The following is a 24,231-nucleotide window of genomic DNA, read 5'->3' on the forward strand; positions in this document are numbered from 1 at the left end:
GTTAAACCACAAACAGGGGTAGGACTGCTCCAAAGAAAACTGCAGAATGAGAAGACAGGGAGGCAGAGAAGGAACAAAAGTGCTAGTTGAGGGTGGTGGCAGCGTCTGCATCTTTGTACCTTCAGCACACAAAACAGGGCTCAGACATAATAGCTGCTCAGTTCCCTGCAGGCGGCGAAGAGGGAATGAACGACCTTCTCAGTGCAGCCTTGGTTAAGTCCCTTCCTCTCTGGACCCTCTTTTCCCTGTAGAATGACAGTAGCTGCTCGGTCAGGCGGGCTCAGTCGGCTTCCCGCGGACGCAGCGCCGGCGGGGCGTCGGACCCTCTGCGCGGGTATCCGCTGGAGGGCGAAAGCCACCGGGACAGCGGACAGTGGCCTCACCTCCTGCGCGATCGCTGGAGAGTGCCCGGGATGCGCTGGTCGGGAGAGGGCGTGGGTGCGGGGAACGGGTCCTGTGCCCAGAGCAGCGGGGTCCCGGCAGGGAAGCCGAGCGTGACCGGGACAGGGGTGGTGGGGTTGGTGGGAGGCGAGGAGAAGAGGCCCCCGGAGCAGACCGCGCTGGGCGCTCGGTGGGTCATTGCCGTTGCGGGAGACCCCTCGGGGATCGGCGTGTGAGGAGCAGAAGTAGCCAGGTGAAAAGGAGGGAGAGGTTGGGGAGATGGATCTGAAAGACTCAGAAACCGCTGGGAACCTTCGCCTGGGACCCAGACGCGGCCCAGGAAAGGCGGATGAAGATGCAGAGGGGTATGGGGGGGAACCACCCGAACGTCTAAGCCCAGACTGAATGACAGATCCCTCCCGCTTGGACGCCCTCGGGCACGCCTGTCTAGGGCACCGCAGGAAAGGCTTGGAAAGTCAGGAGGTGCCGATCTCTCCTGGAGCGCGGGCCGGAAGCGCTGGAGCGGCAGGCGCCGCCCGCGGCCGCCCGGAGGCAGAGTTGGGGGCAGGCTTGTCCCACCGACCTTGCGGGGACGGCCCCGCCCCGGGGCCGAGGGGAGGCTCGGTCGAGGGAGGCGGAGTTGCCGCCGCCCCCTCCAGCCCCCCCTGGACTGCGGCCCCTTCTTAAGCCCGTGCCACGACTGGCTGCCCTTCTCTCGCTTCTCCCGCCAGGTTCCCTCTCCGCGATGGCCTCGGCACTGAGCTATGTCTCCAAGTTCAAGTCCTTCGTGATCTTGTTCCTCACCCCGATCCTGCTGCTGCCACTCATCATTCTGATGCCCGCCAAGGTCAGTTGTGTCTCTGGGCAGTCCGGTGGCTTCCGGCAGCCGGGTGCCCCTTATGAAACCCGGGACCATGAGGTGGAGCGCACGGATTCCCGGGCGGGCACGACTTCCCCGGGGGCACGCACCTTCTGGAGCTCCGGGTGCCGTGGGAGGTGCCCTGCGAGGAATTCTGAGGGGCATGGATCTTGGGATTCACAGATCCCAGGAAACAAGAACCGTCTTAGCAAAGCACACAAACCTAGAAATTAGCACAGATCTTGGCCACACAGCCCATCCATAGGCTCAGAATCTCCCTGGTGCATAACCCGGTCCCCAGAGCCCCTACAGGTGGCTTGGGCACTTGTCTTTTCCTTCTCGCTCCTGTCTCTTCACTTAGGGACTTCCCAGTAGGTGGCTTCTGAGGCCAGTCAGGGACAGACAGGAAAAAGTCATGACCTTGGTGGATCCTCTGCTGTGCTTAGTTGCTCAGTTGTGTCCGACTCTTTGCGACCCTATGGACTGTAGCCCGCCAGGCTCCCGGGCCCATAGAGATTCTCCAGGCAAGCATACTGAAGTGGGTTGTCATCCTCCAGGGGATCTTCCCAACCCAGGAATGGAACCCAGGTCTCTGCACTGCAGGCAGATTCTTTACCGTCTGAGCCACAGGTGATCCTGAGTCCTATCTTTGTCCCACTTTGGCCCTCCTTCGAGCCTCAGTTTTGCTATCTATGATGCATATTTCTTTCCAGCTCTGAAGCCTAGGAAGCCACAGCTGAATCAGAGTCCTGCTGCCGCTCCCTGCTGAAAAGGCAGGTCAGGTTGGCCTGCTTTTGCTCACCGCCCGCTGTGGCTGTGGCAGGAGGCAGGATATGTTCCCAGAACTCACGCCTTGGGTGGCACGACCCAGGGTTGGGGGGAAGCTGCGTCCCGAGCCCTGGCCTCCGAGGGCTCCCGGGAAGGAAGCAGAGAATGAATGGCCTTGGCTGCAGGGTGGGGGCGGTGCTGGGAGCGCTGGCCCAGGCCTCACTGGGCAGTGAGAGGCCCGTTTGGCAGAGGCCCGAGCCCTTTGAAACCTTTTGTGGCTGCTGGCTGCTCCTTACTCATTCCCTCTTTCAGCCTTTCACTCTCAGCCCAGACAGGAAACCTCTGCTCCCCCCACCCCCCACAACCCAGGGAGGTTTGGGCAACAGAGGATCTCTTTGGGGGACGCTCTGAAGGCAGTCCTGGAGGAGTGGGATTGTACTGGGTATCAGGAAGCCAGGCTTCGAGAGAACTAGACTTCCACCTTTCACCCATCCTTGTGATTTTAGCCAAGCCTCTGTGTTCTCTGGGCCTTGATGTTCTCATCTGTACAATGGAGCAAGGAGGCTTGGTTTTGACATTTTATGGCCGTAGGGGCCAAAAGAGATCATGCTGGTTCCTAGGTGGGGGAGAAGCCCTTGGGTAGGCGGATCACAGGCCCTGGATGGGTTGAGGACAGCAGGTCCAACAAGGGTGGCTCTTCAGTTGCCATATCAGCTGTGATCCACAGTATTTCCTCTGTAGCAAGAGATTTGTGGCTGTTACCGGCCGTGGGATGGAGTCAGGCAGGAGAGCTGTGATTTGAGTCCTGCTGGTGGGAGTAATGGTCCCCGGACTAATTACAGTCACTTTGCTGACCCTCCTGCTCCAGAAGAGTGTGACCAAGACCACCCGCCCCTCACCCCACAAACATACAGTGGAGGCCCTGAGCTAGGACCCCCAGCTCAGGTTGTGTCCGTGTGTCATTAAGTTAGGCTGGGAGGGAGGATCAGGCCAGGGAAGGGGTGACATCAGGGGCAGTCACTCCAAAGGCTGCCTTCCTGCATCCTCCTGCTTGGTGGTGGGGCAGGTACCTGGGAGCCTAGAGCCCTGTCTCCTTGTTTTCTCCCTTCGAGCTTCTGTTTTGGTCACCACTGAAGAGCTCCCTGCCCCCTACCCCCAGGGCCACAAAGTTTGCAAGGAAACCCAGGGTTGGGGGCAGAGTGGCAGGGAAGGCTGTGAGAACTTGGCAGCCTGGGCAGCACCATCCAAGGGGAGGGTAGCGACTCCTAGGGTGAGTCCCCCTCCACCGGTGCCCCGGCCTCTCTCTGCTGCAGGCTTCCTTCTTTTATTCTTTTCCTACACCTTGTTTCCTTCCAGTCATCATCTCTCTTCCACTTTTCTACCCATTCTCTGGGTTCTTTCTCTTTTTTATTGCTTTTTATTAAATAAATAGTACATTCATTGTTATTAAAAATTCTTAATGTCTGGAAAGTATAAAGTAAAAATGAAAATACTTTGAAATCCCGTAACGTACACACAGTATGTTCTTTTAGCTACACTTTTCCCGTGAAACAATATGTAGTGGATGCCCTTCTTAATAACTGGGTTAATGATAAGCCAGTTTTTTTCAGTTGTGCATTTAACGTATTTACTGAGCTACGCTTTGTGCTCAGTACTGTGCTGGGTGCTGACCTTTAAATCCCATTGTCCACGGTGAGCTCAGCTTGAAGTACTCCTCCGGTCATACTCTCTGCTGCAGAGAAGGCTCTGAGCTCACTGGGGTCCAGGCTCCCACCTGCAATTAGAACCCATCTCATTCTGCACGGTTGCCAGCCTCTCTTCAGGATTCTCAAAGGCCACCTGTCCTTTCTTGCTCTCCCCACAACCTGGAGCATTCTAGATCAGGGAGGGTCAACTTTGCGGGAGGGCATGGCAATCCCCTCCAATATTCTTGCCTGGAGAGTTCCATGGACAGAAGAACCTGGTGGGCTACAGTCCATGGGGTCACAACGAGTCGGACACAACTGAAGTGACTTAGCGCGTTATTCAGGGGCATCTCCTGAGCCTTCTGATAGAAGCATGGAGGAGAGGGGGTAGTTAGTCTCGTGTGCTTTCTATTGGCTACGTTTGGAGCCTCCAGGAACTGTCTGGGAAAATTGCTTACATGTGTCACCTGCTGTTTAGATAATAAAAACATCACTTTCTATGTGGCATACGTTTAGAATGGGTTCTCTTCAATCCTTGATTTATAAGTGAAGACATGAAACAAGCAGGGAGAGGAGCCAGGGTTGGAAGTGGGAGGAATATTTTATCAAATACATTGTTGAGAATTGCTATCATATGATGATAAGAAGGAGACTGAGTTTTGGACAGTATTACTGTGCTTAAGAGGCTTCTCTGGTGGCTCAGTGGTAAAGAATCTGCCTGCCAATGCAGGTGACAAGGGTTCAATCCCTGGGTCTGGAAAATCCCTGGAGGAGGAAATGGCAACCCACTCCAGTATTCTTGCCTGGGAAATCCCATGGACAGAGGAGCCTGGTGGGGTTTTGCAACCATGGGGTTGCAAAAGACTTAGTGACTAAACAACTGTGTTTGAAATCTCTATAGCACACTCCCTCACTGCCCACCCCTGCCTCACTGCCCACCCCTGCAGCAGATCATTCCTACCTCTCTTTCTCTACCTCAAAGACAAGGTAGGCCACACAATGGCAGATAATGATCACTGATCAGGCCTGCCCGGTGTCAAAGGCTGGGCTTCTAACCACATTGTTGTCCTGCCTTCAGCCCAGTGGTGTCACCAGCATTGCCTCCCCTCTCCTTCTCAACTCGGGGACATCTGGCAAAGTTCAGAGACCTTTTGTTGTTGTTACAACTGGAGAGTGCCCCTGGCATCTAGCAGGATGAAGGCTGGGGTGCTCCCACACACCCTGCCATGCACAGGACAGGCCCCTCCCCCTCAACAGAGAACCATCCAACCCAAAACATCAATAGTGCCGAGGTTGAGAAACCCTGTGTCAGAGTAGGGAGGTGTCCTGGGGTGCTCACATTTTATCACTGATAACACAATCCAGACAAAGAATGTCTCTTTGTGCGATGCTCCATGCATATAACACACGTTATCTTGGGTGATGATAAACCGTGATTGTGCGCAGGTGCGTTTGTCATAGGCCATGCTGTGCTGGTCGTTCCTCCAATCAGCACTGGCTGAGTGTCCCTGGGGTGTCAGGCCTGTGTTGGATGCTGAGTGACATGGATTCTGCCCTCCACTGCTGACTCCACTCTTCGGGGGAGGGGGTGGGTGGGTCAGGAGTGGTGCTGGTGAAACAAATAATGCCAACGCAGTGTGCTGCTTGCCTTGCTGGGGGTGGGGGCAGGGGCATAGAGGAAGGGCACAGGCCCAGGCTAGGGGCAGGAAGGGGGAGATGCCCAAGGAGCCGTGGTGAGCTGAGCCCTGAGCACTCTTTCCAGGCCAAGGGAGCGTCTTGCAGCAGCGGGAGGTGGGGCATCGGCCTCAGTTCTCACCGTGGCTCTGGACTTGTGGAGCTCAAAGTGGGAGTAAGGAGATGTGGCTGGAGGGGTCTGCTCCAGGGCAGAAGGTCTCCAAAGAGTGCTAGGGCATTTGGCTTCTGTCCTGAAGGCAAAGAAAGGCTCTTAAACAAAGGAGTGATGTGATCTGATTTGCAAAAAGAGAAAGGAAGCAGCAGTATGGAGTGATGTGAGTAGAAAGATCGAATTAGAAGATAGCTGTGCTGTGCCCCTGGGTGGTGCTAGTGGTAAAGAACCCGCCTGCCAGCTCAGGAGACATAAGAGACACATGTTAGATCCCTGGATCAGGAAGATCCCCTGGAGGTTGTCCAACTCTTTATGACCCCATGGACTGCAGCACGCCAGGCTTCCCCATCCTTCACCACTTCCCAGAGCTTGCTCAAACTCATGTCCATTGAGTTGATGATACCATCCAGCCATTTCATCCTCTGTCGTCCCCTTCTCCTCCTACCCTCAATCTTTCCCAGCCTCAGGGTCTTTTCCAATGAGCTGGTTTTTCAAGTCAGATGACATGGCAACCCATTCCAGTGTTCTTGCCTGGAGAATCCCTTGGGTGGAGGAGCCTGGTGAGCTACACAGTCCATGGGGTTGCAGAGTTGGACATGGCTGAAGTGACTGAGCACACAGGCATGCATGCCCACCACCATGCTGATGTTCTGGGCTGGGGAGCGAGATGGCAGCAGTTGGCAGGATCTCAGGGCTGTCCCTTCAGTTTGTCAGGTGTGCCTACATCATCATCATCATGGCCGTTTACTGGTGCACGGAAGTCATCCCTCTGGCTGTCACCGCCCTCCTGCCTGCCTTGCTTTTCCCACTCTTCAGGATTCTGGACTCTAAGCAGGTGAGCGCCCCAGAGCATCTCTCCCTATGACTCATCCTCTGAGCTCAGCTCTCAGCTGCGTAGGATCTGGGGGACCAGATCATATCCTGTTTGTGGGCTCTCTCTGGAAGAGAGATGTACCCTTGACCCTCCATCGCCACTCCAAGCTGCCCTGAAGTCAGCATCTGTTCTGCTCGCCTGTCTCTGGGGACTTGGGTGGCCCTGAGCCCAAGTTGTGTGTGGCCAGGGGGTGGGTCTGATGGGGCCTCTGTGCCCACCTGCAGGTGAGCATCCAGTACATGAAGGATACCAACATGCTGTTCCTTGGCGGTCTCGTCGTGGCCGTGGCCGTGGAACACTGGAATCTGCACAAGAGGATTGCCCTGCGCACACTCCTCTGGGCGGGGACCAAGCCTGCACAGTAATTATGCCTCCTCTCTCTCAGTTAGGCCCCAGGGCTGGGGAGGGGAACGTGTGGCATAGTCTCACAGGCAAGGGCTGTGACCCCTGGGTGGGTCATGTTGCAATCTTAGCTAAGGAGGCCAGATGCAAGGATGGTGGGAGTGGGGGAGCAACTGCAGGGGGGCAGATATGGTAAGCAGCAGTGGGTAAGGGTTCTCTGAATCTAGAGGAGACTGCTCAGCAAGGGTCCCTGAATGTTCAGAAGACTTCCTGGGGGAAAGGCTGCAGGTTCCAGGGGACACGGTGGATGGAGGCTGGATCAAGCTGTACCTGATACCCCTAGGAGTTTCGTGGGGAAAGCAGGAAAGAGATGGCTCAACTACCTAACTCAGGGGGACGTAGAAAAGTCATCTCTCCAAAGCTGGCACGTCTATTCTCTCTGCAAAGCTGCTGCCCACCTCACCTTCCCCCACCACTCAGTGGTCTCACCCCTCTCCAAGGTCTCCTCACCAGTCACAGGCCGTTCCTGCCAAGTTGTGGAGTTGATCTTACAGACTCACCCTGGGGTGTCTGCAGTGCCCAGGGCATGATACCAGGGGCTTATTCATCACCTCTTCTAACTCTTACCACACCTCTGAGAGTTGGGGTTTATTCTCACTACCCATGTTCTGTTCTGTAGATGAGGAATTTGAGGCAGAGGGGTTAAATGGTCTGCTGACCTCACATGGGGATTGGACCTGCCCTGTCTGATGGTGCCCTGCCCCCTCTGATCTGGAACTCAGGATGCATCTTTCTTAAACGATGCCGTGACCCAGCCCAGCCCTGGGAAGGCGGGTGGGTTAGTTCACAGTGAGTCTGTCCTTCGATGTCCTTGTGTCAAAGACCGTGCTGGGCCCTGAGGGCAGAGACCTGCCCGCCCTCCAGGGGGCCAGTGTCTGAGCTCCCTTGGCACCCCAGCTCTCTTGAGTGAGGGCTTGAGACTCTTTGACATGTGACCCTTCTTGACATCGAGCCCCTCCAACGACTGGTTTTCAGAGTCATATCAGAACTGATTGCCTAGAAACATGAGGCCTTGCAGGCCCCCAAATTCTTGTTCCTAGGATCCTTTGAGTGGGAAGCTTTTCTCCATCAGCGGGTGGACCTTATTCTGGAGTGTGCTGGAGTGTCTTGCTCCCAAACCAAATCCAAGATCTTCATTCATGCTTCTCTGCTCCCCCCGTCACTGCTCCCTCCTCTAAGCCTGGCTTCCAACCTTTGTACTTATGAGGCCATGAGGTCTACCTGCAGGGACATCGGCTAAACCACAGTGCAGGGCAGCCCCCAGACCCTTCTTCAGGCAAATGAATGAGTGCCCTGGGGCGAGGGGGCTGACTGCAGAAGGGCATGGGGACCAAGAAGTTGAGTTCCATTCAGCCAACCCCCTCCTGCCCCCCAACCCTGGAATGCCCTCTGCTCCTGGCCTTGTGCCAAGTGTGCGGGACCCATGGAGAAGAATCAGACCTTCCATGCTCACGGAGCAGACGTGGACACAGTTCTGTCCAGGGAGGAGTGTCCTAGAGAAGACCGAGGAGGGTGTGGTCAGCCCTACTCCGTGTTCACTGGAGGGGAGGCGACAGAGAAGGGGTGCTGCCTGAAGGCTCTGAAGGGCCATGAGGGGAGTTTTCCAGGCAGATGACTCAGCGGGGACAGAGGTGGAAAGTGGGGTGCCATACGGGAAGGAAGCATGTTTTTTGAGTACTCTCTGGGGCTCTGATCCGCGGCAGAGTGGAGGGGTCCCAGTGTGTGAGTGGAGAGGTGGGGTGGGTGTTAGCCACGAAGGAGGTCCTACTTCCCCAGGCTCCTCCTGGCTCTCCCTCTCCTGGAAGCCTGACTCCACGCAGGCCTCCTGAACTCAGGAGGAGCAGGATCTGGGGGGCTGGGAATCTTCCAGGTAGAAATAGGAAGCTGGGACTGCTCCTCCTGTGCGCCCCTAGGTTGTACTAGCGCCAACTCCATGCTGTGCTGGCGCCAACTGCGCGCCTGTGCTTGCCTTGCTGGAGCGTGAGCTCCTTAGAGCCATGATGGGAGCTGAGGCCTCGTGGTGACCCAGCAGCCAGCAGAGTAGACGTCAGTAATGTTTGTGGAGAGTGGCAGAGGGAGGGAAGTGGGGAGGGAGGTATTAACACGGCATCACTCCTAGACTATCCAGTCCCAAACAGGCCTCTGCACCCTGGTGCTGGCCCCTGGCATCCCTGCAGGGGGCAGGACCTAGTTCCCTAGGGGTAGGGGGTGGCCGGGGATGGGGAGTTCTCTGGCTTTCCTCTCTGCCCCATCCTCTGCAGGCTGATGCTGGGCTTTATGGGCGCCACGGCCTTTCTCTCCATGTGGATCAGCAACACGGCCACCACGGCCATGATGGTGCCCATCGTGGAGGCTGTGCTGCAGCAGATGGAGGCCACGAGTGCAGCCACCGAGGCCAGCCTGGGGACCCTGGAGCTGGCAGAAAAGGGCAAGGCCGGCGCGCTGCCAGGTGAGCCCCTGGCCAGGGCGGTCTTCTCCTCTTTTTGAGGAGCTGCCTCCCTGCTTTCTGGAGCCCTCTTTTTTCACAAGCACATAGATCCTTTGAAATGCTGTTTTCCTAACTTTTAGGAACGTGATTAGTGCATAAAAGTTGCATCTTTTCGTGGCACTTACAGCAAGTTCCCCCGCATCTGTTCCTGCCATCACAGAAGTCAATACATATTGATATGATTATTCATTTGGGTATCTTTTGAGTACCTACTGAACGCCCTGGAATCCTTTCTACCCCTATTCATCCTTAGAGAGGCCTCCTCTGAACAGGCAAAGTCCCTCCGCCACTCTGTTCCCACAGGTTTTGGGGTTGGTGGTCACACCTTGGCTTCCCCACTGGACACTGAGCTCAAGGAAGTCAGAGAGCGCCTGTGTCTTTCCTCTGCCTCGTTCATCCCCAGGGCCCTGCATGGCCTCTCAGGGCCTGTGCTGATGGCCAGACCCTGGGCCAGGTCCTGGGCTGCAGAGATGAAGCAGACACCCTCATACTGCAGATTCACAGAGCCTGGTGGGGTGGGGTCAAGAGGCCCCTTGGACAGTTCATCTGTCTTGGGAGAGGCCACAGAGTGCCATCAACCAGACACGGAGGAAGCGCAGAAAAGGGAGAGATCTTGCTAGTAAGAGAGGACATCTGAGATAGATTGGGACCACCCTCTGCCCCGACTCCCTCCAGATGAAGGGAATATCTTGAGTGAGAGCAAGGAGGCAGGAAAGAAAGGAGTGTGTCTGAAGCTGCTGAGTTTTTGCGTGAGTCATTGAGGAGACGTGGGACATGACCGTGTGTGGCAGATGGGGTCAGGCCACGCCCTGGGGCTTGAGGCTGAGGAAGGAAAACCTGGGGGGAAGAGCCAGCAGAGCTGGCATGCCCAGATCCTCAAGTCAGCAGCTGGGTCAGGAGCTGGAGCTGGAGCTGAAGCTGGGCAGGCGGCCCCCAGGGCTGGCTCAGCTCATGGCGGTGTGCCCACCACAGGGAACCAAGCGACTCTGGAAGGTCCCTCTGGGAGGCAGCAGGTCAACAGGAAGAACGTGTGCAAGGCCATGACCCTGTGCATATGTTACTCGGCCAGCATCGGAGGCACCGCCACCCTGACCGGGACGGGACCGAACGTGGTGCTCCTGGGCCAGATGCAAGAGTGAGTCGCTGGCCATGACTCTGGGACAATAGCAGGGTGAGAGGGGCGGGGCTGGAGGGGCCCCCCCACCTCGGCCTCCTCTTCAGCTGGGCCCTGGGGCTGGGGGGACATGTCAGAGCAGGGAGGATGGGCTGCCTTCAGCCTCTGTGGCCCAGCCCCGCTGCACACGCTCAGGACCCCACAGCGGGGGAGCTGATGTCCACACACAGGGTTGCTTTTCGCCCTGGGGCAAGTCCCACCTTTCCTTCCCGGGCTCAGGATTCTTGCTCAGAAGGGGAATGTGGATTGAACCCAGAGCCAGTCATGGGAAATGACAACATAGTCCGTGAAGCAGGGTCCTTGGTTAAAACTTGTAGAAAACAGACACCTCTAAAGACACTCCCCTCAAAGCTGGTTCACGACCTTGCTCTTTAATGATGATGGTCCTATGACGTTGGGGAAGGTTAGCGGTTAGGTTAGCTGGTGCCTCACCGGCTCACTCACTATGGCCCTTCTAATTGCCCTTGAGGGGATGTGTGCCCTTGTGTGGCTCCAGGTGGACCAGGGGGCTGTTTGGAACTTTTCAGCCTTGACCAGAAAGGAACCAGGCTCTGAGGACTCAGTTCTGTACCTGGTCTTGTGAGGCTGGGGTCACAGAAGTGAGAGGGTCTTGGGGCCTGCCAGTGGGATACTCGAGGGCAACTTAGGGTAGCAGATGCCTGGAGAGTTCTGATGGGTCATGTAAATGTGTTAATGAAGCTAAGTACAAATCGCTGTAGGTACAGAGAGAAGGAACAGAAGTATGGTGGTGCCTGTCCTGTGCAGACAAGCACCCTGGACAGGGGTGGGGAGGGCAGCTTGGAGGTGGGAAGGGCGGGCCTGCAGCCTGGCAGAGCGGACACTTGAGATGGAACAAGCAGACCGCTTTGCTTCTGCAAGTGCTTTCTGTAATGACAGCCTTCTGGTTCTCCCCAGAGTTCCTCTGGGCAAAGCTGCCTGTCTGCGCTGAGTGAGAAAAACTCTGTGGCTGTGTTGTTGTTGAGTTGTGTCTGACTCTTTGCAACCCCATGGACTGTAGCCCACCAGGTTCCTTAGGCCATGGGATTTCCCAGGCAAGAATACTGGAGTGGGTTGCCATTTCCTCCTACAGGGGATCTCCCTGATCCAGGGATCGAACCCATGCCTCCTGCATTGGCAGGTGGATTCTTTACTGCTGAGCCAGCAGGGAAGCTCTATGCCACTTCACTCTTGGGCTAAAGGGATCAGTGCCTGGGGCTGGGGTTGGAAGTGACCCTCTTCCAGCCCCCAGGAAACATTGTCTGATCCCACCCTGGGAAGCTTTTGAGATTTGATCTTTTAAGGGGGCCCTTCTCTTGCAAAAGCCCACACCCACTGGGTGATTCTGAGGAATCCGTGGCAGTTATGTGTATACAAAGGTGTATTCTTCTGTACTGAAGGGCCTTGCTTTTCACGAGCTTCTTAGTCGGGTGTGGACCCCTAGGAGGGTCGGTTGGTCACACCTCAGGCTTGTCTTGTGTGTGGCTATGTTCTGGGGCCCCTGTTTGATTGGGAGAGTGCCGAGTGGTGGATGTGGGTGGCTGAACCGCAGGAGGTTGAGCCCCGCCTACTTCAGACCAGTTCTCGGGCCGGCTGTAGCTCAGCCTCTGCCCAGAGGGCCCGGCCTGCCCCCTCTCCACAGCCCAGCATCTGGTAGAGACGTGGGCGGACTGGTGTTTCTCCCGTCAGGTTGTTTCCGGACAGCAAAGACATCGTGAACTTCGCCTCCTGGTTCGGATTCGCCTTCCCCAACATGTTAATCATGCTCCTGCTCTCCTGGTTGTGGCTCCGCTTCATGTACATGAGATTCGAGTAAGTCTGAGATGGTGACACAGTCGTGGGTCTAACCGTGCCGGGTCCCGCAGCAAACCCCTCTGGCTCAGCAGCTGAGTCTAGAGAGTGCTTCCTGTCCAGTTCTGACCCTTTCTCTGCAACCCCATCTCCTGCCGGCTTGCCCTCCATTTCCTGCCACCCCTGTGGCTCCCCATGCCTTTGCATATGCTGTTCCCTCTCCCCAGAATGCCATTCCCTGCCTTCCTCCCTTCCAACCTCCTCAGTCTTCAAGGCCAGTTTGAACGTTTCTTCCTCGGCAACTCCTTTCCCAGCTTCCCCCCACCCTGCCCCCTGCCATTCCGATTCTGATGATTGCTAGATGGCTTGCTGCTCCGGGCCTCCCTGGACACTCCATGCTCTGCACACTCCCCGCCCCCGGCACCTGCAGTCATGCTCCAGTGCCGCCCCCCACCCCGAGCTCCTCTGTGGCCTACGGGTAAGTCCTCTCTGACCCCCGCACCCGCCCAGCGCCCAGCCCAGGGAGAAGGAGCAGGTGCGCCCTTGAACACAAGTCAAAGCAATTAATGAGCGCTTGTTCTTGGTGTAGAACTGGACAGACTTCCACTTGGCTGCAAGTGTCTTTTAGGCCAGGTCACGGCAGATGACCTGAGAGCGTCCCAATCAATCCAAGCTCACAATGTTCCCAGAAGCATGCCACTTCTACAAAGTTTACCTTCTAGTTCCCAGCACACAGGCATGGTTCACCAAGGTCAACCTTGACAGCTTTGCACAGAAACCATGACATGTGGCTGACAAACACCTCAAAATGTTGTAATTTTAAACTTTTTAAAAATTTATTTATTTGACTCCCCCGGTCTTAGTTACGGCACTCGGGATTCTTCGATCTTTGCTGCGACACACGGGATCTTCACAGGGGCATGCGCGACCTAGTTCCCTGACCAGGGGTCAAACCAGGGCCCCCCGCATTGGGAGCGCGGAGTCTTAGCCCCTGGACCACCAGGGAAGTCCCTGTTGCAGTGATTTTTAAAGGCATGGACTTATCTATGTGAGCCTGTGCTCTGTGCCTTAATTCACAGGGAGCTTGAGCTTCAGTGAAAAACAGGCCTATGTGGCAGGAGAGAGGAGACTTCAGAGATGAAAGGCAAAGATGCCCATGAAAACCTGTGTGTTAATGGGGTAAAGGGGGCGTTTTGGTTAAGTTTTCTTCTGAAGGAGAAATTGTTTTGAAAACTACAGTAAAAAAAAAAAAAAAAAAACTGTCCATAATCAGAGCAGCTGTAATAAAGGTAGACTTAGGCCTCCATCACATCCCCACCCTGCCCCATGTCCAGAAACCCTCATGAAAGGGAAGATGCTCTCTTAGGCACCTGGCTGCCCAGCTTGAATCCTTATCTGGTTGGGCATGGAGAGCAATGTCAGGGTCATTCCCTCCAGCCTGATTCAGAAAAAATGGATCTTACAGAGTTTATGGGCAGCTTCCTAAGCCACGTCCAGTCAAGGAGGCTGCAGCTCACCCCAGGACCCTTCAGGACGCGTGGGATATTACTGCTGGCTTACACCCAGCCCTCCTCATCAGGTTAAGCCCTGAGTCAGGGAGGAGTGTTCTCCTGGACCCCTTCCAGGGCTTGGGGTCCCTTGGCCTCTCCAGCAGCGTGTCTACCCAGTTCATCAGCATCTCGAGGAAGGTCATTCTACTGCTGAAGGATACTGTGCACCCACCCTGCCCCCCAGGGCTCCCACAGGAAGGCTGGATTCACCCGCCTTTCTCTCATGCCAGCCCAGAGGTCACTAGATGGATTAACCCAAAGATAAGTGTGGAATGGTTAGCCTCAGAGGGACCTGAAGGCCTGGCAGCACCACAACGGCAGAGCCAGCACTGGACAACTGAATATATGATGCTGCCCCCAGAGTCTGCAGTCGCTGTGTTGTCAGGATGTGCTGCCAGATCAGGAAAGAACTGGGCGGCTACCAGAGTCTCCCTTATCCTGTTCTGAAAGCCTGAAGCTTCCAGCCCAGCCCCAGAGTCTCAGGAACTACAGGAGGCAATAGATTGGTGGCAGGTAGAACACAGACTCTCATGCCATGGGGGTGAGGACAGAGAGGTCACCTCCCACCCCAGTGGAGTCATTCCCCTGCTGGATGATCTAGAAGGTGTCCCTGGTGGGTGACCCTGGGGACAAACGGCCTGGCCTCTTGTCCAAAGTGGAGATCCTAGCAGGTTGTGTAGACCTGAGTTGCCAGCCCTCACCCTTGTCACATCCTTTCCTAACTGCTGAGCACCACGGGAGTATGTGTCCAAACATCCCTGAGCCCCTGCTCCAGCCTGTGCCGCATCCCCAGGCTGGCTCTCATCCTCTTAAAGGCGGTTTGCATCCACCCCTGGCTCCAGGATTCAGCACCTCGGCACCTATTCTGCAACTCCTGTGCTCCTTGGAAGTCTGACTTAGGGTCCCAGGAAGGACTCCCAGAAGGGAAGGCTCTCTAGGGACAATCAACTTGGCCTTGCCACCACCTTCAGACTAATGGATTCCTCAGGGTCGGCATTCTGTGAGCCAGTGGCCCCAGCCAGTCCCTCCTCAAGACTTCTGTTGTTTAGTCACTCAGTCACGTCTGACTCTTTGTGACCACATGGACTGCAGCATCCCAGGTTTCCCATCCTTCACCATCTCCCGGAGTTTGCTCAGACTCATATCCATTAAGTCAGTGATGCCATCCAACCATCTCATCCTCTATTGCCCCCTTCTCCTCCTGCCCTCAATATTTCCCAGCATCAGGGTCTTTTCCAATGAATTAGCTCTCCCCAAGGCTAGGTATACTCCCCAGGGAGATGTGCTGCAGGGTGCCCTGGGCAGGTGTGTTGGCCAATGGGCCCTGGTCCCTTGGGAGCCCATCCAAGAGCAGGACCTGGCTGGCTTCCCCCCCTGCCTTAGCCACACTCACTTCCAGACCCTGGAGTCCGCTGGGTCCCTAATCCTACACCTCAGCTCCTTGGAACGTAAGCACCCACCTTACTCCTGCCTGACCCGGTCTGCTGGGACCTGTCCTTGTTCTTTGTGTCCTCCTGAGCCACCTGATGATGAGGACTGGCATGCCAGTACCATTGAAAGCAGCTCCAGGCCACAGTGGGAGAAGGAAGACAGGGAGCTTGTGAGGGAGCCTTGGCTCCACCGCGAGCTGGTTCCATATTTCTGTGTCCCCTAGAAGATGGCAGCAGCTGGCCTCTAAGCGACTGGTACCGGCCAGGATGCCCTTGCCAGCGGTGGCTTCGATTCTGCTTGTTTCTGCTTCCTCTGCTCCTGTCCATCCCCACTCCATTTCGCTCAGTCTCCCACCCTCCCCGGCCATCCTCTCTTCCTGAGTCTTGATCTAGACTGGCCATCCGACCTGTGCCTTTTCAGGCTTCCTTTGGGGGCACCCTTCAGTTCTGGGGGTACCTTGGGGCATTTGCTGGGCACACAAAACAGACTTTGCCACTACGTCCTGTGAAGTCGGGTGGGCAGATGACAGAGATGTGGAGTGGGGAGGGACTTGCTCAAGGCCCCCTGGTGACGGGCAGCCCGTTGTGGCCTTCTATCACGTTCTGCTGCCTGGTGTTAACACTTCCATTCAGTCAGTCCCGGGCCAACCAACATGCTCCCCCCGCCCTGTCATCTTTGCATACTCTAGTCTGTCCTGGGGCTGCAGCCTGGAAAAGAAGAGCGAGGAGAAGTCTGCCCACGAGGTGCTGTGGGCAGAGTACAGGAAGCTGGGGCCCCTCTCCTTCGCTGAGATCAACGTCCTGTTCTGCTTCTTTCTGCTGGTCGGCCTCTGGTTCACCCGGGACCCCGGCTTCATGCCCGGCTGGGTGTCGATCGCCTGGGCAGAGGGAAAGACAAGGTAAGTGGCTCCTCCCGTACCACCTTCCGTGGTTCTCCTTTTCTGCCGTCCAGTTCTGGAATGCTCTGTTGGTTTCCGGACTTGCTTTTTTCTCACGAGTCTTCCCGACAAGCTCACAGATGTGTTCTTGTGGTCCCTGAGGGCAGCCAGGCTGTGACAGAAGTTTGCTGGGCGAGGACTGGGGCTCCCAGTGCTCTGGTTTCCCAGTCTGTTCTGCCGTCTTTCCTTTCTTATCTTTCTCCAGATCCGGATGAGTCCCTCTGAAGACGAACATCCAGGGTCCAAAGCTTCTTTAGAAAGAGACTTGGCAAGAGGGAGATATGGAGTTTCTCTTCTGGATAAGTTATGTGATCAGAAAGAAAGAAAAGTTGAGACCGTGCATATCCTAGAAAAGGCGGAAGATGTGGTCTGAGAGATAGCCACCTATTAGTGCCTTATTTCATTCTGAAGGTCGCCCCAGGGTCCTTGTGGTCACCCTGGTGACCCCAGAATCCAGAAAATCTGGTTGAAAAGAGCGCCCAAAGTTCACCTACACAGGAACACAGGCTGAGAGAGGGAAATGAGTCACTCAGGGTCACTCAAAGATGGTGGCAGAGCCAAGCCAAGAATGTAGGTGTCTTGGTTTCCAGCCTGGATTCAGTTTATCTCAGCACCCCTGATCTTGGCCTTTGGGGTATCAGTTTTCTTTCTTTTCTTTTTTCTTTCTTTTCATTTTTATTATTTATTTATTTGGCTTTAGTTGCAGCATGTGGGATCTAGTTCCCCGACCAGGAATTGAACCCAGGCCCCCTGCATTGGGAGCGCAGGGTCTTAGCCACTGGACCACCAGGGAAGTCCGGAGTATCCGTTTTCTTTCTCAGAGGAGCCAGCTTCCTCACGTAGGAGCATTCAGACACAGAGCATGTTCGTGGTGTGACTGCCACTCCAGCCAAGCTGGGCTAATCCTATGTGCTTGTCCCTGCCCAGGTATGCCTCCGATGCCACTGTGGCCATCTTTGTGGCCATCTTGCTATTCATCATGCCTTCGCAGAAGCCCAAGTTCAACTTCTGCAGCCAGACTGAGGAAGGTAAGGCTCCTGTCCTGGCCTCCCATTCATCAGGGTTGGGGCCTTGGCAGCAAAGGGTCTCCATGAGGTTCCCTGGGCCCAGGAGGGAGAAAACCTCACCCTGTAGCAAAGGCCTGGCTAGATTACAGAGTCTGGGCACTGGGTGTTTTCCAAGACTGCCCTGGGTATTGTTTAGTGCAAGACCTCTTCTTTTGCTTTTTAAGCATTTGAAATCTTATTTTATAAGAGGAACAGAAAGGGATTTCCCATGATGCCATCAGTATTTTGGGGGTTTCTCTCCCTCCCAGTTTTTGTTAATATGCATACAGATATTATACAGCTATAATCAAAACATATTTCAATCTGTTTCCTCTGTTGGATTTTGTTTTCATGTTTTTGTTTGTAGTTATTCTATAAACATTTCCTGTTACTGTTGCAGTCTTCAAATTTATTTTCTTAATTATGACATTATATTGTATCAGGGGGCTGTAACCATTCCCCTGTTATGGAGCATTCTGGCTATTTTGAATGTTTCATTATTATAAATGAATGCTTTTGTATATATCGCTTTTTCTTTGAGGGTGTTTCTTCTTTAGGATAAATTTCTAGCAGTGATGGTGCTGGGGTAAAAGAGTATATATGTCTTAAAGACTTTTAAAATGTATTGGGAAATTGCTTTTCAAACAGGCTGTACCAATTTATAATGCTACCAGAGCATATAATAGCTTTAATACATCATGTCTTTACTAGCAGTCAGTGTAGTGATTACTGTAAATTTTAGCTGATTTACAGCTATGAGATGGTACTCATTGTCCTTGCAGGCTTTCATGCCCCCTTGATGAGATCACGTTTATCTCTTTTGTTTGCTAATGCTGCTCTGGGTTGTGTGTGACTTTTTTTTTTGGCTGTGCCATGCAGCTTGTGGAATCTTAGCTTCCCGACCAGGGATTGAACCCATGCCATCAGCAGTGAAAGCGCAGGGTCCTGACCACTGGACCACCACTGGAATTCCTAATGTATGTGTGTGTGTTTATCGTCTCTTCTCAGAAAGGAAAACTCCATTCTACCCACCCCCACTGCTGAATTGGAAGGTGGCCCAGGAGAAAGTGCCCTGGGGGATCGTGCTTCTCCTGGGGGGCGGCTTCGCTGTGGCTAAAGGGTGCGAGGTAACTTCTCCACTGCCAGGGTGGGGGCAGGGTGGGGGCTGCATAGAGCCTCCGCCTTCACCAGGAGGGCAGCTGAGAGCCTCTGCACCCCTCCTTCCCAGCACCCCAGGGCTCTGCCTCTGTGTTTCTGTGTCTGTCTCCTCCACATAATTGCACATTTCAGTGCCTCTGCCTTGTCATCTGCAAACCCTGCATCATGCGTAGTACCTGGAACAGACAGAATTCTCTCTGATTTCAGAGATGAGTGAGCGATTGTGGTTAGCCAAGAGAGGCGGGGGACGCTGGGATGTCTCCTGGGGGGCTGTGGGAATAGTGATCTCTGCTTTGATTTATTCAAGGCAAATCTTTCTTTCAAATCTTTGTGAATAGTTCCACCATTTCCTTTGCTTCATCTACCTGCTGACCTCTTTTGTTGATACAGTTGCCATTTAGAAATTTGTTCTCTAGCGAGGTATGTAGTGACATTGGAAGAGAACAGTATTTGGAAGAAAATACCCTCCAAAATGGGCTTCCTTGGTGGCTCAGAGTTTAAAGCGTCTGCCTCCAATGTGGGAGACCCGGTCGATCCCTGGGTTGGGAAGATCCCCTGGAGAAGGAAATGGTAACCCACTCCAATATTCTTGCCTGGAGAATCCCATGGACAGAGAAGCCTGGTAGGCTACAGTCCACGGGGTCGCAAAGAGTCGGACACGACTGAGCGATGGAACGGAATGGAACCCTCCAAAATGCAACTTTCTTCCCTCCCTCCTTCCCTAATAGGGAAGAAATGAGCTAGAGGGGGAGGGGATGAGCCACCTCGGTGCTGCTGTCCTTCATCCGTCTGTTCATCCATCTGTGCATCTGTCCATCCATCCGGGAATAGAATGTTATAGATAAACCTGGTCTATCTTACTATTGCTGTTTGCTCAGCATCTAGGACAGCCTGGCGAGTAGTGGGTTCATAGCTGTTTCTTTTTTTTTGATGAACATATCCATCCATTTAGTCACTTCTCTGTCCAGTCATTCATCCATCTATTCATCTCTCATTCATTCATCATCAAACCTTCCTACTATGTCTATGTTAGGTCAGGCATAGGAATTACAGAGGAGATTGAGATGCAGTCTCTTTTTGAGGATTTCCCATCCTGGGGGGTGGGGTGGGGGGCATATCTGGAAGAGCATTTCAGAAAGAAGTGACACCCAAGTAAATAAGTAGGTGTGAAATAATCTAGCTGAAGAATAGCAGAAGATAATAAGGCTGGTGTTACCTTCCAGAAACTGCTTCACTGAGGGTCAAGATAAGGAGTGTGGACTCTATTCTGAAAGTGGTGGCAGCTACTGAAGGGTTGAAGCCAGAGAGTGACTTGGTCAAATCTGAAATTAGGAAAGCTCTCTTGGATGTCTGGAGTGGAGGCCTAAGAAGGGCGGGGCTCGGGGAAGACCCAGAAGATGCTGTGTAGCCTTCATCTAACACAGCCTCAGAACACTGGACTCCATGGAAACTCTCTCCTCCTTGAAACGCTTTCCTCTTTTCGTCCCCAAGATATCATTCTCTCCTACTTTTAACTCTGGCTGTTTCTGCTCTGCCTCCTATGCTGACTTTTCCTCTATTCTCCAATAAATGTGAGTGTTCCCAAAGGTTCTATCCTTAGCCTCTTTTCTGTTCACTTTTCATTCTCTCCCTGGACAATCTATTCTCAGCCTAAAGCCCCAAATATAAATTCCCCAGTTTCTGGCTCAAATCATTCTGTTAATCTTCAAGAACTGTGGGAGACTGAAAGGAGATGATAGACTTGAGATGTTTTGGGTGACATGGTCACCGGGCATAAAGAATAAGGGGGAGAGAGACCCCAAGATGACTCCTCCGCCTTCTAGGTTGGGTGAGTCTAGTCACGGAGCTGGGCAGCCCAGGGGGAGCAGATGCTGGGCCAGAGAGGGTGAATTCAGGTTGGGTCGTGTTGAGTCTGACATGCTCCTGGGACATCTGGGTGGAAATCCAGACAGTAGACCAGCTGGGCTGGAGACACAGATTTCAGAGACAGCAGAGTGAGGTTGGAGGTTGAGACTGTGGGCATGGATGACAGCACGCACGGCACGTATTCAGAGAAAGAGAATTGGAAGTGAAGTCTGGTTTGAGCTCCTCGGAGAAAGATGAAGTTCCCTCCAGGCTCTGGAGGAACTGTGAGCCAGTAGCCCTGTGGTGACTACCCTCCCTGTGCTTCCTAGGCTTCGGGGCTGTCAGAATGGATGGGGAAGCAGATGGAGCCCTTGCACACTGTGTCCCCGACAGCCATCACCTTGATCATGTCCTCACTCATTGCTGTGCTCACCGAGTGCACGAGCAATGTGGCCACCACCACCCTGTTCCTGCCCATCTTTGCCTCCATGGTAAGTAACTCGGCTGGGGGAGAGTCATCATTTCATGGGAAGCTGACTAGGTCCCCAGAGAGGCAGTGACATCAGGGGCCCAAGCCTAGCTAGGCTTTGGAGACCCAGGTCCCTGAGCCCTTGCTGGCCCTGGTCCTGCCCTCAGTGCTTTGCTGATTCTTCTTGGTATCCTCTGTGCTGACCCAAAGTGCTCAGCAGGAACCAGGTCCTCTAAATTTGTTTATAAATGTAATTGATTATTTCTCAAGCTCAGGAGGCAGGGCTTGCACCAAGGATGCCACAGGGGAATGATAGAGCATCTCTCAGAATGTAGCACAGGTGAGCGGGAGGCCTGCAGGACAGGGGACACCACTGGAAGAGATCTTGGGGGAACTGGAACCTGGGGATGGTGGGAGAGGAGAGGACGTTCTGCGAAGATGGAGTAGTGGCATCTTAGATAGGCCTGCTGCTGCTGCTGCTAAGTAGCTTCAGTCATGTCCAACTCTGTGCGACCCCATAGATGGCAGCCCACCAGGCTCCCCATCCCTGGGATTCTCCAGGCAGGAACACTGGAGTGGGTTGCTATTTCCTTCTCCAATGCATGAAAATGAAAAGTGAAAGCGAAGTCGCTCAGTCATGTCAGACTCTTTGTGACCCCATGGACTGCAGCCTACTGGGCTCCTCCGTCCATGGGATTTTCCAGGCAAGAGTACTGGAGTGGGTTGCCATTGCCTTCTCCAAGGTAGGCCTAGGTAGTGGCAAAGGATAGTGGACCCAGCAGGACAAAGGCACAGAGGACCCAACTGGACAAAGCCCATGTAAAGGAAATGGTTGCATGACTGAAAACTCCCAGAAGCCCTGCTTGGCAAGTCAGGTATCGTGAAGCAGTGTGCACTGAGCCTAGAGAGCTTGTGAATGAGGGTGCTGAGTGTCAGGCTAAAGAACTGTGTTCTCTGGGCAAGCATAGTTTTGAGTTGGGCCTGAGAGGAAAGCAGAGTATATAGGAAGCTTGACTGCCATCTTTTCTTGCATTTCCTTCTGTCACTCATCACATAGCAGTACCAACTGAAGGTGGCACAGAAAAAGGCCTAGGTTTAGAGTCAGAAGACCTGAGTTCAAGCTCAGGATCTTCCAAACACATCACTCAAGTTCTTTCTCCTAGGCGTGTGCTGAGGGTCAAGTAGGATGAGGCCTATGAAAACTCTCTGTAGATGGGAAATGAGCCTGGGAGAAGCTGGGGCTCACTACCCTTTGATGCTCTAGAGTTCAGAGGACAGACTTACAAAGGCCTCAGCACAGGACTGAAGTTGGTAAATGTTCATTCAGTTGCCAGGGTGTCCATGTGTATACAAAGCAAACTCAAGTGACTTTCTCCTTTTTTTCCAAGTGAAGATGGAAGAGTTAGGAAGAGCAGGTGGCCCATCTCCCCCACCCCTCAGCAGGTGGCCCAAAATGAAAAGATGCCACGGAGCCTCTTTTGATGTTGGTCATGCAGGAGTGAGGACTCCCTCCACTCAGAGGCCTGGCTTTCACTCCCAGACCAGTCAGATAAATGGGGGTCTTCATTGGAGTGGGTGGTCAGGCCTTTCGGAAACAAGCTTTTCTAGAATCAGAAGCCCTGAGTTAGATTCCCCACAGGCCTCACAATCCTGGCTCAGCACCACATGTGGGCAAGGGGAAGGTGGTGACTTCCCAGCTGGGTCCAGAGACACGTGGGGTGCACATATCACGGGGGAAACCAGGAAGGAAATTGGTTCCTCTTAGTTATCCTAGAGGAATGCAACTGGCACGGCCTTTTCCAAGACCTGTTTACTCACAGGAACTGTAACCTGAAACCCTCTCATACTCCTTGACTCTGGGAATTTTATGTTCAGGAGTCTATCTTAGGAAAATCATTAGAGATGCTTACAAGTGTATACTATAAAGATGCACATCACAGAATTGTGATAAAAAATACTTCCATAATAGTAGGAGATGGGTGAAATTAAGTTATCATATATTCATACAATGGAATACTATCAAGTCATTAAAAAATCATAGTCTTGAAGGATACTTCATAAAATGGGGACATGTAATTTTTCAAAGCTGAAAATGTATACATACACATGGCTGGAAAATGTCTAATAGTACAAAGAGCATACAGACCCTTACTCTCTAGCCTCCTCCCTAGAGATAACTCTTATTACTAATTTCTTAGATATCGTTCTGGATGTGTAACACACACATACACATGTAAGCATGCACACACATTCTCTTTTTAAAAAATGGCATTTCATAGTCATGTTCTGCACCTTAATATATTAAATCTTATACATGTTAGAGATCATTCTACTCTTAAAATATAAAACCTACTCAATTTTTTACAGCTGCAAACGATTCCATTGTTTGTATATATGTGTTTTATTTGACCATCCTGCTATTGATGGCTGTTGAGACCATTTCCTGTGTGTTTTGCTGTTACAAAATTGCACGGAACAGCTCTGCATGTATGTGTGCCCTCAAGTGCACGTAGATCCACATGATGGAGTATTCACTTTGGTAGATATTGACAGACATTACAAATTATATCACGATTTATTCAACAAATATTTATGGGCATCTGTCTACTCTGTGCTAGACAGAGTAGGTATGGCTGAATGTTAAGCTTTAGAGTAAAAAAGATAGATACCAAATTCCAAATGCAAAATGAACCCAAATGTGTATAGAAACACATACACACTGAGGCACATACACAGGTGAGAGACGTGGTTCCTACCCTCCCGGCTCTCTCTGTCTGTATCAGGACAGACAGACTGGCACACATGGGCGGCAGGAGCATCCAGCACAGTCTCTGGCGTATAGTAGGTGCCCAAGAAATATATGTTGAATGAATCAAGGGGCTTCAAAAAGGCGTGTTGGGGAGTTTAGCCTTCAGGGTCCAGCAGAGTTACTAGCCAGGTGTGGCAAAGGGTAGCGGACCCAGCAGGACAAAAGCACAGAGGTAGGAACGAGCTTAGTATGTTAGGGAAATGCTTTTCAGACTGATGGTCCCGGGAGCTTTGTTTTCTGCATCTGTGACATTGTGGTGCTGTGTTTTTCCCCAGTCACGTTCCATTGGCCTCAACCCACTGTACGTCATGATCCCCTGTACGCTGAGTTCATCCTTTGCCTTCATGTTGCCCGTGGCTACCCCGCCTAACGCCATCGTATTTTCCTATGGACACCTCAAGGTTTCCGACATGGTAACGCTGCCTCTTTTGTTCACTCCCATCAGCTATGATCCTTTGGTCTTGAGGGATGCCCTGTGATGTTAAACAGTTTGGGACCAAATGTCCAGACCTAACTCCTTCTTTGCACTTATAGGCAACTTTTTCTTCTTTTCTAACACCATCTCTTATTTCATAGACTGTTCTGTCTCCCAAAGCTGAGAGGTGGGTTACAGAATCTCCCATTTGGAGGTGCTCGAGCAGCTATCAGGGGAACCTTCACTGAGCACTTGGAGCGGGTGAGGGTGGGGGTCCCATTTGGTCAACATAGACTTCACAAATTA

General features: G+C 53.2%; 1 protein-coding gene across 5 annotated transcripts in view; it reads left to right on the forward strand.

Annotated features, from left to right (window-relative positions):
- The first annotated feature begins 891 nt into the window (after positions 1 to 891).
- SLC13A5 (solute carrier family 13 member 5) overlaps positions 892 to 24,231 on the forward strand; it is a 29,583-nt gene continuing 6,243 nt past the window's right edge. The window contains exons 1-11 of one of the 5 annotated variants that reach the window (XM_055404165.2): positions 900 to 1,228; positions 6,246 to 6,374; positions 6,638 to 6,774; positions 9,128 to 9,264; positions 10,276 to 10,438; positions 12,164 to 12,286; positions 15,935 to 16,144; positions 17,111 to 17,211; positions 18,238 to 18,356; positions 20,562 to 20,723; positions 23,786 to 23,923. In XM_055404165.2, coding sequence (XP_055260140.1) covers positions 1,127 to 1,228; positions 6,246 to 6,374; positions 6,638 to 6,774; positions 9,128 to 9,264; positions 10,276 to 10,438; positions 12,164 to 12,286; positions 15,935 to 16,144; positions 17,111 to 17,211; positions 18,238 to 18,356; positions 20,562 to 20,723; positions 23,786 to 23,923 — 1,521 coding nt within the window. In that variant the 5' untranslated portion in view covers positions 900 to 1,126. Of the gene's footprint in view, positions 1,229 to 6,245; positions 6,375 to 6,637; positions 6,775 to 9,076; positions 9,265 to 10,275; positions 10,439 to 12,163; positions 12,287 to 15,934; positions 16,145 to 17,110; positions 17,212 to 18,237; positions 18,357 to 20,561; positions 20,724 to 23,785; positions 23,924 to 24,231 lie in introns of all 5 variants that reach the window. The other 4 variants (XM_055404162.2, XM_055404166.2, XM_088828810.1 and 1 more) reach the window with 4 other exon arrangements.

The sequence above is a fragment of the Moschus berezovskii genome, chromosome 20, assembly GCF_049115385.1.
Source record: "Moschus berezovskii isolate FMDL1 chromosome 20, NW_MosBer_1.0, whole genome shotgun sequence".
NCBI classification, from domain to species: domain Eukaryota; kingdom Metazoa; phylum Chordata; class Mammalia; order Artiodactyla; family Moschidae; genus Moschus; species Moschus berezovskii.